The 16013-nt window shown below is 39.6% G+C and overlaps 1 protein-coding gene across 1 annotated transcript in view; it reads left to right on the top strand.

The window, feature by feature from the left end:
* Positions 1-10307: 10307 nt before the first annotated feature.
* erbb2 (erb-b2 receptor tyrosine kinase 2) overlaps positions 10308-16013 on the top strand; it is a 45432-nt gene continuing 39726 nt past the window's right edge. The window contains exon 1 of the mRNA XM_088322937.1: positions 10308-10565. Within this exon, the coding sequence (XP_088179063.1) occupies positions 10502-10565 (64 nt within the window). The 5' untranslated portion in view covers positions 10308-10501. The remainder of the gene's footprint in view (positions 10566-16013) is intronic.

Raw genomic sequence — 16013 nt, forward strand, 5'->3', positions numbered from 1 at the left:
ATGGCTTCTCAAGCCCACATATGGCGCCCGTCAACACTATGGTCTCTCTCTGTGGCCAATTCAACTTTATCTTTTTATAAAAAATGGCTTCGTTCTTAGAATTATTCCAAATTTTTATATTAGAAATGCATCTCTTACCGATCACTTCATCCTGGTTCGTTGACGGTGACGCGGACTTTGAAGGGTTTCCTTTGTTCTAGACCACGCGGTAGAATTGATTGTTTTTTTTTTTCGTTTTCGTTTTCAACTTCAAAATACTACGTACCGTCCGGGTTTCGACAACAAAAATGTTAGGGTTAATATTTTCGTTATAGGTTAAACTGGAGTGATCAGTAAGAGAGGCAAATGTAGTTTTAGAATTTATTCACGGCAGTGGGCAGACGGATTCAAAAAGTCTCACCGTCTCACAAGTTTCCCGCGTTGCAAACGGGTTTTGTTCAAAAAGTGCGCATGCGCAGAAAGTATCAGTGACGTCACACATACGTCTACGGTTCAAAGTTCGCACATGCGCAGTAATAACCAACGACGTCATATATATATCTTTCGGTTAAAAAATAGTACAAAACAGCAGAAAGCGAATTGTAATACAGGTCAAACTCATCAGGATTATTCGTAACATAGTAGACAGAGAAATACACAATTAACTAAATATGATTAGCTTTGACAATAGCCTTGATCACAAGGGATCTCGAAGGGCTGCATAGAACAAAGACTAATGCGTAGAAGCAAAGATTGTTGCGCAGGATAAAAGATATGAATAAACAAAATAAATACACTCAACAAGATGGTTCATGAGTGACGGGTATGTATTGCTCTATATTGAATCAATAACAAAAGATTGATTATGATTACAGAGAAAAGAAAATACAATTAGAAAAGTTATGACATTAAGTTCGATTTGGCATTTTTAGAGATTTTTTAGATCTTTTGAGATTTTTGATGTTTAGATAGTGTGTGGGTTTGGAATTTTGACAAGTTTAGCCCAAAGGACAATTGGGAGGACAATTGATTACACACTGAATTTTTTTGGAATGAGTGTTACGATTGACAAGTGATAAACAAATGTGTAACAAATACTGACTTATGGTTTGGTTAAGTTAAAAAGGGAACGGTTTCTATGGAAGAGAATTTTTAGAAGACAATGAGAAATAGATTGAACAATCTTGAAGAGGTTCATAAGGAATGAAAATAACGGATTAGTTGATTTCGAGACATATCATGCTAATTTAAAAATAATTGCATGGGAAATAAATGGATAGAAATTAATTAAACTAAGATAATGTCTACTAGTAGTTAAATTGAGAAAAATTTGAATAATCCGGTTAATTTACAAAAAATCCCAGTACGAAAAGCACATAAATTAACGGGACTCTTAAGTGCCAGTGAATTCCACAAAAAGACTCTTTCCTTTCTTTTTGAAAGTCGGTGCACTCTCCAAAGGACATGTAAAAAAGAAGTCATGGACAGAGATTTGCTGAAAGAGACAAAGACATCAGTCATCCATTATCCGCGCCGCTTATCAACAGCGAGGCCAAGGGAGTGTTGGAGCACATCCCAGCTGCGCTCATCAACAACGAAATCAAGGGGGTGATGGGGCACATCCCAGCTGCTTTTCAGACAGCTAACAGGAGATTCCTGCAGTCGTTGCCAGTGGAATTGACAGAAAAGTCAATAAAGTCATTTTGTGTTTGACATGGACACATTTTTGAAAAAGTATTTTTGATGGGCCAAAAGCAACATTCAAATGGTGAATGAAATGTGGAATAAGCAAATCAAAAGACTGAAAGACAACAACATTCAAGAATACGTCTGCTTGAAGTTATATAGAGTCTTGTTAATACAAAGTGTAAATGTACTGAGGAGGATTGTTTAATTAATCTTGCAAATTTATAAATGCTGTCTTATTTCACTCGTATTCATAGATAGTGAACTTAGGTTTTAACTCAGGGGGGAAGTTTTGAGACATTCAGTAAAATATAAGTTAAAACCTAGTTTTGTCCGCAATTGATGAAAAATTGTCTTCTGAATAAGCTCTCCATATAATTTTTTTTGAGATTCAAATTACGAAATTTGGACGGATAGAAAAAATATTACACAAAAGAAATGTTGTAATATAACAAAATTATAATGTTTGTCAAATTGATTTAGAAAAATCAATTAAAATAACCATTCACCATTAGATTATCGCCCACATTGAGAACATTTTTGGATGGTATTTTTGATTTTTGGCAAAATCATTCACTTTGAGCGTGAATTACCTGCTTTCTTTGCAAAATACTGTTATTTTGAACAAATTTACTTACTGAAAAGATAATATATAGGTTATGATTTTTACAAAAGGTAAAACAAAGAGTGAATCATAACAATAAAAACGATTTTTTGCTAAATTGTTAATTTAACAATCTATCCTGGTCATCTGCCTCGAGGGGAATGACCAGCAGCAAAATAGCACATTGAAAATCAAAAGAAAATGCAAATAAAAAGTGCATACAATTTTTTTTTTTCGAATATGATCAATCTGCAAAAGAGAAAATACTCAATCACTCAAATCAGGGTAAACGATTCTGACAAGGATAATGGTTAAACTGATTCAGTGACTGAATTTAGTGAAAAAGCAAAATTTGAGATTTAGAACTAACAATTTAAAAAATAAATTGTTTATCTTCGAGTTGGAGTTTTGGGATAGAATGCTCAAAATTGATAGGGCAACTTATAGTGGGGATTTTGATTTTTACGTATAATAAATAAGACGACTTAAGAAAATATACAAATCTATAAATGAATTTATTGTTTTTTTTTTTTTTTTTTTTTTTTTTTTTTGAGCCATGAAAGTCTCAACAGGGGGGAAAGAAGGCATAGAATAAACTATTAAAAAAATATATATTTTTAAGTCTGTTCTTTTTTCCCTCTATAGCTTTTCCCTGCTGATCAGATGACGGAGTTCTGTCAGCCCAGGGAGCTCAAACTTAACTTTTCTTTAGCTTTTCTCATCCATACAGGAGATGGTGACCCCTGCTGAACAGATGACGGACTTCTGTCAGCCCAGGGAGCTTCAAACTTAACTTTTCTTCCCAAGGGCAGCGGTCAGGACTCTGGGGAGGCTGCTATCTCATGGAAGAAGTTAGCTTGCCACATCCGAAAAGAGGTGCAGTCCAATGTTGACAACTGGATGGTGTCACCTCATCTACAAGCAACACATCATCACGCCAGGAGGCGTCGGGGTGCCTAACGGTGGCCATGCTCATGAAAAACGGCATCAAAGCCGCCAATGATGTCCTAATCTATTCTCCCGAAAGAATAGGAAAGCCAGTTAGTTGAACCAGGAGATTGGGTCTTGATAAAAAGCAGAAAGAAGAAAAACTGGTATTCACCTAAGTGGGAAGAGCCCTCCCAGGTGTTGTTAACCACAGGCACAGCAGTAAAGATTGCAGAACGAAACATATGGGTTCATTTGACACATTGTAAGAAAGTAATTAAATACGACTAAAATAACTATTTCTATCTTAGCATACGCCGTAACCGTTCTCATTTGCGTCATTGTAATAGCATTGTGGTACTTGCTGTAGAGCTGTAGTTCCTCAACAAACTTTCAGAGGAAGTCTGGCTACAAAGGGGGCTGTAATTATAGTTTGCAGTCATCTCAAACTAGTGAAGATTGTCCACAACTCTGGAAGTATTAGGAGGAATTGCAGATCTACAGGTAGAATGCTCATTTTAACGCATATACAGCTGTCTTAACCATAAAAATGACATGGTGAAAATTGTAATGACACAAATGTTGATGATGATTTCCTGTCTCTGCATTTTCCTTATATTTACTCAGATCCTGGTCATTATGACGACAACCTCTGTTGTTTTATTCATGATTTCTCTGTTGAAAATCGTAATGCAAAGTGACAGTTGAATGAAGTATTAATATCACCAGTTGGATAAACAGGAGGGAAATGTTAGGATTGTATAATTATATTTATCCTACAGTTGATATTTAAAATGTTATATGTGTTCTCAGCCATTTTGAAGAGTTCTCAGCCTGTAAACTACGCTCCAAGGCCATGAGTTGTGTTTTGATATACAGACTGTGTTTTGTTCTCACATACCAACGGATGTAGCCTGACCTGGAATGACCTCTTCATGCCATAACTCAAGATTGTTTTTCACCAAAGAGCCGTGAGAAGAAGGAAATGAAGTCTCTCCCAAAACAAAAGGAAACCTTCCATCATCTGGCCGGAAACCAGGCTTTCCAAAGAAGACTGATTAACTCTACGTAGCAAAAGTTAGAATACAGTCTCCTTTGTTAGATAGAATCCCCGCCCCTCAGTAAAGAGACTCATGTATTACAGGGCAAAAAACATAATAAAAAGAAGGAGATTCGGAGATTTCTTCAGAGCCCAGCTAGCGAGCAAGCGAGGCGGAGATTCGTAACAGCTCGATCTCCGGGGCTCTCAAAATGATGATTAATAAAGTAACTAATTCAAAATAACCGATTCTCTATGTCTTCTTTTATTACAGAGCGTTTTATTAAAAATGTTGGGGACATGAACCTAACAGTATCCTACTGAATGAGCCGTTGTCGCACTTTTAGAGTCATCTTAGTCGACCACTCCCGGGGAGGTTTCACACTGTTCCCAGTTTTCTCCATTTGTGCACAAAGGCTCTGACAGTGGTTCGCTACAGCCTTTGAAATGGCTTCGTGGCATTTTCCAAACTAATAGATTTCCCTCATTTTTTTTCTCATTTCTTTTGGATTTTCTTTTCAATTGTCTTCTTGATATTTTGTAACCTACTCGCTTTGTCTAAAAGATTCAAATTAAGTGAATTCTTGATTTAATACAGGTGGAAGAAATCCATTTCCGGTGTGATCGGTGAAATAATACTTAGCTTTACCAAAACTGTGGTTAGTCACAGTTACTTTGTGATTTAACTTTCACACACAGGGACAGATACATTTTGATTTTAGGCCTTAATACAGAGGTAGGGAACCTATATATGGCTCTTTTCATGAGTACATATGGCCAGTGTTCCCTCTAAGCTGCGCGCGATTGCGCACTGCTCGCACATTCTCAGCGCACAAGAAAATCTAGCCAGCGTACAAAAATGAGGGCTCAAAATGACTAATTAAGAAGCGACTCAAGTCAAAGTTACAGTGCATGAAGGGAAAAATACACGAGTTCCCCTGACGTTGTGTCCTAAATGCGGTATTTTGAAGTCGAGTCGAAGTAGAACGAAGTTGAGTAAAGTTAGTAGAGTTTGTCGGGGAACCGGCTTTTTCGGCTCGGCTCAGTAAAAGGAACCGGCTCCTTCGGGTCCTAAACGACTCTTCGGGTTGTTTTTGCTTCTTTAATCCCAACATGACCAAATATTATGTAAAACTATGCACAAAATGACTTAAAAGAAGGGGGGAATAGAAGAAAAAAAAAACAAATACCAAAATGAAAAAGGAGTGAAAAGCTGAGAAAAAAAGAAGGAAAAATTTAGAAAAAAAAACAGAAAAAAAGAAAAGAAAGAAATGTAGGAAAAAAGTAAATAGAGAACAAAAAGAAAAAAGTAACAAAGGACCTTTTTTTTACAGAGCTGGAAGCTCCCTATCTGTTATCAAACAGGTGCACGGAAAGAAACCATTTAAACTGATAAATAAAAACGCTGGCAAACGATTTTGATTGGATGAGCAGTTACGGGTGGGCGGATCCCTGCACACAGCGCAAGGCACTTCCTTCTCTCTCTCTCTCTCTCTCTCTCTCTCTCTCTCTCTCTCTCTCTCGCTCAGTGCAGTCTACACCCAAAGTGAATATGACGATACGCTTATCGTTTGCAGTCATTTGTGACATTTTTACAAAAGAACTTTGCATGCACATTGTTTTGAAACCTTTATAAGGAAAAATTTCATGGAAAAAAATGGCCTCAACACTCTTAAGTAAAGGTGGAAGACAAATTGTAAATGGCATATTTACATTGATTTGGGACACAGGATTTGGCATGATTATCATTTCATACATTTGATGAAATCATCAAATGACACCGTGAAATAAAATGTGCTGAAGAATGAGCTTTTGTCTGGAGCATAGGTGTCAAACAGGCAGCCCGCGGGCCAGATCAGGCCCGCTAAGGGATTGAATCCGGCCCGCGAGACAACACTCAGAGAAGCGCAAGAGAAAAACAAGCTGCAGGTTGAAATATGTCAACTTGATGTTGCCAAAGAAAGGTGCCTGTATTTGTACTTGTATTTCTCTCTCTGTGTCTCTCTGTCTCTCTCTCTCTCTCTCTCTCTTTCTCTCTCTCTCTCTGTCTCTCTCCCTCTGTCTCCTTCACTCTCTGTGTCTCTCTTTTTCTCTTCCTTTGTTGCTCTTTGTCTCTTTCTCTCTCTGTGTCTTTTAACCTCTTTTGCTCTAACTTCCTTTTTTTCCTTTTCTCTCTTTTCTCTTTCTCTCTTCCTACCCTTCGCACTTTCTTTTCTCTTTTCTCTCCTTCTGTCTTTCTATTTCTCTTTGGATTTTTTTCTTCCTCTCCCTTTCTTTTCCCCCTCTCTCACGACTTTTTATCTTATGTTTCTCACGCTCTCTCCCTCTCTCTCTCTCTTTTTCTTTCTTTGTCCCGCCCTCTCTTCTTTTCCCTCCCTCTTTCTCTTATTTCTTTATCTCTCTTTTTCTTTCCCTTTAATCTACTAGTCCAGCCCCCGACAGAATGTTTGGTTTCTTTAATGGCTCTTTGGGTCAAAAAAGTTCCTGACCCCTGCCTTAATAAATGGAATCAACATTGCAAAACTCCATTTTGTATTTCCTCAGGTTGTCTCCGTGATATAAGAATGAGTTTGCTAATCCGACACCTTTGTGAGGATTAAATATGCAAAACAGTATTATACACTTTTATACAACTCCTTGTTTTATAACCTTATCTTCTCTGTTCCTTTATCTTCTTGGCTTTTTTACCAAACTGCGAATGTGTGAACCTGGAGTGCTATGCCCAATTTCGTCGTCACAATATGTTAACCCATTTTGTAACGATGACAATAAAGGTTTATTCTATTCTTCTATTCTATTTTGTGTACAGGAAATGACTTCGCTTGAACTATATGTTTATAAAGCTTTGGACTCTGACCCAGGCTCTTGTGGGTGGAGACATTTGGGGGGCAAAGAAGGATGAATGGACTTTATTCTTTCTCTTCTCTGCAGCAGCGGAGTGAAGGGCATGAGAAAAAGTGAAAGGAAAGAGGGGCTGGTGAATAATTTGTCTCTGTGACTCGGTGCCTCTTTAACATCAGCAGGAAGCGGGGAGTTCATTTGGCACAAGCACAATGAATGTTGTTAAAACGAGACTGCGCCCGCCATGGGTAGGGTTTGTATGGATGCTTGAAATCCTTGACAATGCGTCAATTCTCATGATGCCTGTTAATGCTTGAAATTGTTGCAATGTTTCTCCACGGAGCTAACTGTGTGAGCCCTGTGTGAGGGCACTGGCCTCCTAATCCTGGGATTGTGGGTTTGAATCCCATCTGGGGTGTCTATTCATATTATGTGTGTTAGCAAGAATTGCCACTATATTAGTCAGCAGAGATGGGAAGCTGTGTCATTTCTGGCACAGACTTTTTGAACAAATTTTAACATATTACCTGTTGTTCTTTTATTAATATTCAGGGTTGGGTAGGGTTACTTTAACTTGTTTACTTTCAATTACTTTTGGATTACTCCAATACCAAATATGCTAATAAAAGACAAAAGAAACTAAATATGAATCAAATGATGACTCACAACACGTGGTAAGCTTTCTCTACTGGCTTTGATCTCTTTGATCTCCGGCAAAACTGACATAAGATGCGACAGAAACAAAATGAAAATAAATCCAAACAGCTTGCCAACATCCTTTTTGCCGTTCCATGTATTCCGTTACTCCCCAAGCCTGCACAAAATTTAGTTATCTTATTCCTATTTAGTTTCTTTTGTCTTTTTAAGCATATTTGGTGTTGGAGTCATCCAAAAGTCATTGAAAGTAATCCAGTTAAAGTAACCCTACCCAACCCTGTTAATATTTACTATGTTTTGTTATGTTAGGTTTTATCCCTCTTGAGGGATATGACCAAGGTAGATAGATAGATAGATAGATAGATAGGTAGGTAGGTAGGTAGGTAGGTAGGTAGGTAGGTAGGTAGGTAGGTGGACGGACGGACGGACGGACGGACGGACGGACGGACGGACGGACGGACGGACGGGCGGGCGGGCGGGCGGGCGGGCGGGCAGGCAGGCAGATAGATAGATAGATAGATAGATAGATAGATAGATAGATAGATAGGTTGGTAGGTAGGTAGGTAGGTAGGTAGGTAGGTAGGTAGGTAGGTAGGTGGACGGACGGACGGACGGACGGACGGACGGACGGACGGACGGACGGACGGACGGACGGACGGACGGACGGACGGACGGACGGACGGGCGGCAGGTGGACGGACGGACGGACAGATAGATAGATAGATAGATAGATAGATAGATAGATGTTTTGTGTACTGTTACTCAATGAAATCTATTGCACCGTGGTCATCCTGCAATGAGGATTACCACTTGTGAGGCCCGTTCTCAAGGTTTTCTTATTTTCCTCATGTTGAGGTTTTGAGTTTTTCCTTGCCCGCATGTTGGTTTCAGATCAGGGGATGGTCTCATTGTAACCTGTGCAGCCCTTTGAGACATTTTGCGATTAAGGGAGTCACAAATAAACGTGACTTGACTTGACTTAAAAATGATCTCTGGTGGCTTCGATTTGCCATAGTATTTCTTCTTCTCTCGTGACTAAAAGCAGCTAATTTTAGTTTGTATGGCATTATCCTATGAAGCAGCAACGCCCCCTACAGGTCGTGCCCAAGAATACAGGTGCATACAGCTAAACAGAGCACTACTAAATGTGTATTCGTGCAAGGATTACCCATTAATTAAGGACATTTATTATGGGCCATGCAAAAAATGAAGGTAGCGTTTCCCAGTGGTAGATTGTTATGTGTAGAACTTCCTGTAACTGAAAATATCAGCTACATATTACTGCCGCTCAAAAAATGTTCACAATTCACAAATATATTTATATATTCTTGTATCAAATGTTTATCCCAGAGTGCCACGTCTAATCTCATTGTAAACAATATTCACCACATTGTTAACCATGAGAATAACAACCATTCTATTCTATTCTATTCTATATCATACCTGTCAAGCTCCAGGGCTCCATGCCCTTAAAAAATGTTGGATTTTCCCTTACAAAATACAAATTAATCTGACACCATATTTTTTTTTCAAACGTGTTTATTTCTGTAGTTTAACATGTTATATTGTACATGTGTTTTGTTATATCATATATATTGTTAATTAACATTTTGTTGTGAGATACTGAGTTTCTCAACATGAATGAGGTTTATTTTGAAAAAAGTGAAAAAATTAAGTAGTTTGGACGTTCACTGTAGAAGGAAAAAATACATGCAAATAGAATTAAGTAGAATAATACATTTTCTTATTCAGATTATGAATTCATTTTCTGCATTAAATTATTTTTGGTAATATACTGATTAAAGGGATACCCACAAACCTGTCTTTTTTCACTTTCTCCTTTTATATTTCCTTTTTTTCTTAACGTCTTTATACAACATTATAATTCATAATATAATGCATCAAAGCAAGTGAGCCGTTTGAGAGCCGGCTCTCTTTAATGAGTTGAGCCGAAAAAGCCGGTTCGCTAAAAAGAGACGGACTTCTTTTCACTACACAAACTAGCACATGAAATCCGAGGCGGCAGACGCATGCGGACAGTAGCATCAAACCACTCGCTTCGTTTGCAAGGAAAAAAAAACGATATCGAGATAGAGGCTACCTGTCAACCTCCACGGCTCCATGCCCGTACAAACTGTCTATTTTCCCGTACAAAATACAATATAATCATACACCCCATATATTTTTTTCCGGAATGATGCATGACGGGAAATCCCCAGGCGGCAGACGCATGCACACACTAGCATCAAACCGCTGGCTTCGTTTGCAACAAAATAAACGATACCGAGATAGAGGCTACCACGGCGAACTAGTTTGACTTGATTGATTTGCTGTTTCGTGATCGTCGGTGTTTACCGGATGGTACCCATCATTGACAAATTTGCGTTTTTCCTTACGGATTTTCTTGTACGTCGTACACGTCTCGAAATGCATAATAAACGTATTTTGTACGGCAAAAACGTACAAGTTGACAGGTTCGTAATCGTTATGAGTTCATCCAGCAGCGGGTTAAGTGACGTCACAAAAAGTTTGAATCAGGCAATGGGGCCACGCCCCTCTCAGGCCTCCACGGGAGCGCGCCTGGCTCGGCGTGCGCGCGCAGACACGCTTCTACGGCTGACAGGCACGAAGTCCCACAGAGGAAGTCCGAGATTGTTTTCGGGGCGATCAAATATCACAAAGATATTTCATATTTGCCTAGCCAAACAGCTCCGAGGACTCCGTGAACAAACATGGACTAACTTCCTTCCCCTACGGGGGAGTCCGCAGATGGAGGCGGTGAGAAGTTTGCTGTTGCTCGGGGCCGTGCTGCTCCGAGGGTCGGCCAGGGAAGGTGGGTGACTTTCGCTCGTCGAAAAACCGAACTTTCACTCGCCGCTTGATCCGTATTCCTATTTAAACCGAATTAAAAAACATTTTAAACGGTGAAACCAGTTTAAAAAGGGACTTTTGGAAGTGTTCGAAGTGATTACAGAAGCTCGCTAATGAGAGGTGAATCACACCTGTTGACCCCCCCCCCTCTTCCACACCTCCGACATATTTTTATACGAAATAAAAAGTGAAATAAATATTTCGTATCGCGTTTAATATACACGGAAAAGAAGAGAGAAGGAACAAATGGGTCAAGTCACAAATATGAGAACCTGCTTTGCTACTTGTGGCTTGCGCAGTCAGTCAGTCAGTCTGTCAGCTAGCTAGCTAGCTAGTTAGCCTTGCATGTAAACAACAACAACAACAAGACGTGCTTTGTGCAATCGAGGATCATTGCCATGTCAATTATTCAGCAGGGCTTCCAAAACAGGAGAACAATTGTCCGATTGGAGAGTCATTCGCTGCGGGCTGCAGTGAGTTCAGTGAGGAGAAAGAATCCTTGCATGCGTGCAGCCGTCGAACTGGTTAAGTTTCTGTCCTATTGGTGCAACTCGATACTGTGGAGCTCAACTACTAAATTCAAAAGTTTTTGGGTCTGTCAGTGAGATTCCCAGTCTTGGTTAAGTACATTTCTGCAAAGTGCAGGGTTTGCACGGTTGCTTGAAATCCTCATCTCATTAGCTGCACCGCTTATTCTCAGTAGGGTCGCAGAGGTGCTGGAGCCCATCCCAGCAATCATCGGGCAATGGGCAGGGGACACCCTCAACTGGTTGCCAGCCAATCGCAGTGCACACGGGGACAGACGACTCGCTCGCTCATTCATACCTAGGGACATTTTGGACCGGTGTTGTGCCGAGAAATGCGTCCCTGCAGGGATTTGCGTCCCCTGGCTACTATAACCACTTTTACCTCGTTTTATCTCACTTTTATATCACTTTTCAGGAATGTAATGGCGAACATATAACCAAAACCACTTCGTCTTGCATTTGTTGGGAATGTGATACAACTTAAACCATTCCGTCTTGTATTTGTTGTGAATGTAATCCAACGGTAATGCACACCATATATAAATCACTTTTGAGCAGGTAACGTGTTAATTTTGCTCTTTTCTACTCAAATCGCTCGTATTAAAACTGTTATGCACTCTACCATATAGCTTATCTCAGCATAATAAGCTTTATGGTAGAGTGCATAACAGTTGTCAAAAGTGATTTATATACGATGTGCATTACCATTCGATTACATTCACAATAAATACAAAGACGGAATGGATTAAGTTGTAATACATTCCCAACAAATAAAGTCATTTAAGTCAAGTCAAGCCATTTTTATTTGTATAGCCCTTAATCACAAAGAGTCTCAAAGGGCTTCACAGGTTATTACACAGACAATTTTTCAGACTATTATTACACCATCCCCTGATCTGGAACCAACATGAGGGCAAGGAAAAACTCAAAAACCTCAACATGAGGAAAATAAAGAAACCTTGAAGGGACTGCGCATAAAGTGGCAAACAAAAAAGACAGTCGCACACGCCCATGGCTTCACAAATGAATGTGGTACCAGAGTTTAAACAGTAATGCAACAAAAACACAGATTTTGTGAGAATTCGAAAAAACTCAAAACAATCAAATTTCAACTGCTACACTTAAACAGGGAAAAGTGTTAGGATTACTTTTCAACTACAGTGGAACCTCGGTTCTCGACCATAAGCCGTTCCAGAACCCTGTTCGAAAACCGATTTGGTCGATCACCGAAAATCGTTTTGCCATTAAAAGTAATCTAAAATCATTTTAATCCGTTCCAAATCCTTGAAGGCTTACCATGAACGTAAACATGAAGCTAACCCAGGCTAATCGTACGTTCGCGTAATCTTCCATACGAAAGATTACGTTAACATGAACGTGTAAAAATAAAAAAATCAGGTCGTTTACACGTTATTCCGGTGCTAAATGACGTGTAAACGACCTGATTTTTTTAAACGACAAGTGGTGAGCGGTTAAAGGATAAAGAAAAGATTTATGAATAGGATTTCTTACCTTTGTGGTGGTCTGCAGAAGCCATGCTCTATTCCCTCGAAAGAAGGGAAACTTGCACATCTTCTTCATATTTTGCTATTATTTCTTTCTTAAATGCAATAGTTGTACACACTACTCTTCTTTTTTTCACCTGTAGCAACTTTGTTGCTTGCACCGCCCTTCTTCCGAGGCATAATTAGGGGTTAAAACACTCCGTTCACCGATATTCAAAATGAAAGCAAAAAGAAGTGTGCAGCCACGGGACAGCAGTTCTTTACGAGGGGTGGGGGCAATCTACACCCGTACGCCGCTCAGCATCGCCCCTAGCGTACCGGCGTTCGAACTCCGATTTTTTTGAACGAAAAGCGAAGCAAGAATTTCTCGAACTTTTTGGTCGAGAACCGATTTGTTCGAACTGAGAGGCGTTTGAAAACCGAGGTTCCACTGTATGGACATTTATTATGGTCCATGCAAAAAAATGAAGATAGCTTTTCCCAGTATTAAATTTCTACATGAAGAACTTAGTCTGTGGTCTGTACAGCCCTTTGAGACTCCTCGTGATTAAGGGTGTCACAAATAAACTTGACTTGTAAATATTGCCTATCTAGAGTCTTGTGTTACAGTGGAAGAGTAAACAAACCACATCCAATTTTAAAGGTTCATGCATTGCACTCCAAAAAGACACCTCATTGACGGATAATGTGCTCACTATTATTCGTGATGCTTTGCAAATAGGTTGAAGTTGTGTGATAGGGTAAATGGTGGATACTTTTTTTTACTGTTTTGAGGATTTAAATCGTTGCATATTACCTTGCATGAGCAAGCACTGTGCCGCAGATAGAGACACGGAAAAACTCCCTGTAGGGAAAGAGACCCTCAGCACACCCGATACTCCATAAGTTTGCTCAGTGAGTGGCTCTTTGCCCAACAGGCTACGATTGAGTAACAGAGACTGAAAGAAGAAGCATGAAAGAATGTCTCTGATTTAAATTATTTTGTTTAAAAGTCAATCATTAGATTGATCCAACATCGGCAACTGCTGGAATCAGTTATAAAGAAAAGTATTGAGGTATCTTGCTCGATAGTAAATGCATAGCAGGAACTACAAGCTGGTTTTTAAATAGATAAAAAAAATATTTGATATATTTTGTTTCCATATACAGTACTTATGGTTGGTTGGTTGGATCCCAAACCATGAGCATCGTAGGGGCACCATTTCCTGTTTGTGTCTTGGGCAAGTACAGCCTCGTGTTGCCCATCCCTCTCTGGGTCTCATATCCTCTGATTTAATGTTCTTACCCATTAAAAGTTTTTAATTGACTTTACTCACAATTCACTGTGTGCTAGGAAAAAACTCCAGTTAAAAAGTAGGCATTATGTTATTCTGTTAAAAACATAGATTGTAATATATTCTTTAAAAGGGACTGTATGTAATAGTTAAAGTCTCCTAGTGGTACCAAAAAACCCTCAATTTAGTAAAAAACTAGAACATTGACTTATAAAGATAAGTGAAAATACTTGGAACTATCATACCAATGTTTTCATCTCATTAGCTACACCGCTTATCCTCAGTAGGGTCGCGGGGGTGCTGGAGCCCATCCCAGCAATCATCGGGCAGTGAGCAGGGGACACCCTGAACTGGTTGCCAGCCAATCGCAGGGCACACGGGGACAGACAACTCACTCGCTCATTCACACCTAGGGACAATTTGGACCGGCCAATTCACCTGAAATGCATGTCTTTGGAATGTGAGAGGAAACCGGAGTGCCCGGGGGAAACCCACGCAAGCACGGGGAGAACATACAAACTCCGCACAGGAAGTCTGGAGCTGGATTTGAACCCACGCAGGAGGTTCCCAAGACATGAACTGTGCCGCACATGCGCTAACCACTGCGCCGCCGTGCTGTCCATACCAATGTTAATTTTTATAAATATTCATAGGTTTATATTTCTTGTACATAGCGAATCCATACCTGGCAGTCGACGCCATTTTTGTCTGGCATCTTGCTGCTATGATGTTTTCATTTGGCCCTGGTTTTCTTTCGCATTAGACAATACAGTGCCATCTAGTGGTCAAATATTACACAATGTACCTTTGTAAGAATGTTTTGTCCTTAATGTCTGTGAGGCAAAAAAATATTGTAAAATATAGAAAAATAATAATTATTCCAACATGAGAAGTACAGGTATACCTAATGATACGTCTCGCTGCCAGTGGTAGCAACCTTTTCTATTTTAATTTTAAAGTCTCTCAGTAAAATATCAATATGGCTGAAAGCACAATTTTAAAATGGGGTCAACAGAACTGAGTCACCCACGAACACGTAGTATAAAATAAACCATGTAACCAGAAATCAATATGGGACACTTTGTACATTGACACAGCCGTGTGCCGCAAGGAAATAAGCCCTCATTGTTGACGGGAACAGGTTGGTGCACTTATGTTCCTTGCGTCAATCGATATTGAGTATCAGTCCAGCTTGAGTGCTGACAATTGGACTGTTATTAATGTTGACAACACACAATTCAGATGAATGCGAGGTTCACAAATTCAGCCTCACTAAATGATACAGTCCCTTCAAAAGTATTTCAGACAGATGTTATGCCATAATTGCCCTGTATTGGCCTCCATTTTCCCAAAGACTTAAACCATCTTCACAGTCCCTGGTGAAGACAAGCAACCCCAAAGCATGATGCTGCCACCACCATGTTTGACAGTTGGTATGGTGTTTTCAGATGTGCAGTGTGACTCTTACAACAAACAACAATTTGCATTCATCCCAAAAAGCTCACCTGGCTAAAGCACCCTGTCCCATTTGTTATTTGTGTCTCCTATGTGGCTTCTTGCCAATGCCGAACGGTCCTTATGGTATTCTTTGCATAAAGGGCTTTTTCTTGCCACGCTTCCATAAAGTGTAATTTATATTTTTTTATACAAGTATGACTAATGCACGGATTCTCCCAACTCAGTTGTGTATGCCTGTAGATCATCCTATGTGATCATGGGCCTGTTGGTTGTTTATTTGATTCATTTTGTCCTTGTTGGGACAAAAGTTTAGAAGTACGGCCATGTCTTGGTAGGTTTGCAGTGGGTTTATGATCTCTACATTTTGTTGAGAAATATTCTTGTATCCCATTCCAGCTTTGAACTTTTTCAATATCTTTATCTGGGGCCTGTCTGGTGAGTTCTTAGGTCTTTATAAGGTCTTAGGTCTGTTCTCCAGTGTCTGCTTTCACAGACCTCTGAGCCTATCACAGAGGAGGTGCATTTAAACTGAGACTTAATGCACTCTGTTTGTCATTGTTAGTCATTTAGGTCGCGATCATTCAGAAGTAATCATAAATCTTATGGAGTCGGGTGAGCGGAGAGAACGGTGGGACAATATTTTCAT

This window comes from Urocampus carinirostris, chromosome 19 (assembly GCF_059441175.1).
Source record: "Urocampus carinirostris isolate Australia breed hairy pipefish chromosome 19, RoL_Ucar_1.0, whole genome shotgun sequence".
Lineage (NCBI taxonomy): Eukaryota > Metazoa > Chordata > Actinopteri > Syngnathiformes > Syngnathidae > Urocampus > Urocampus carinirostris.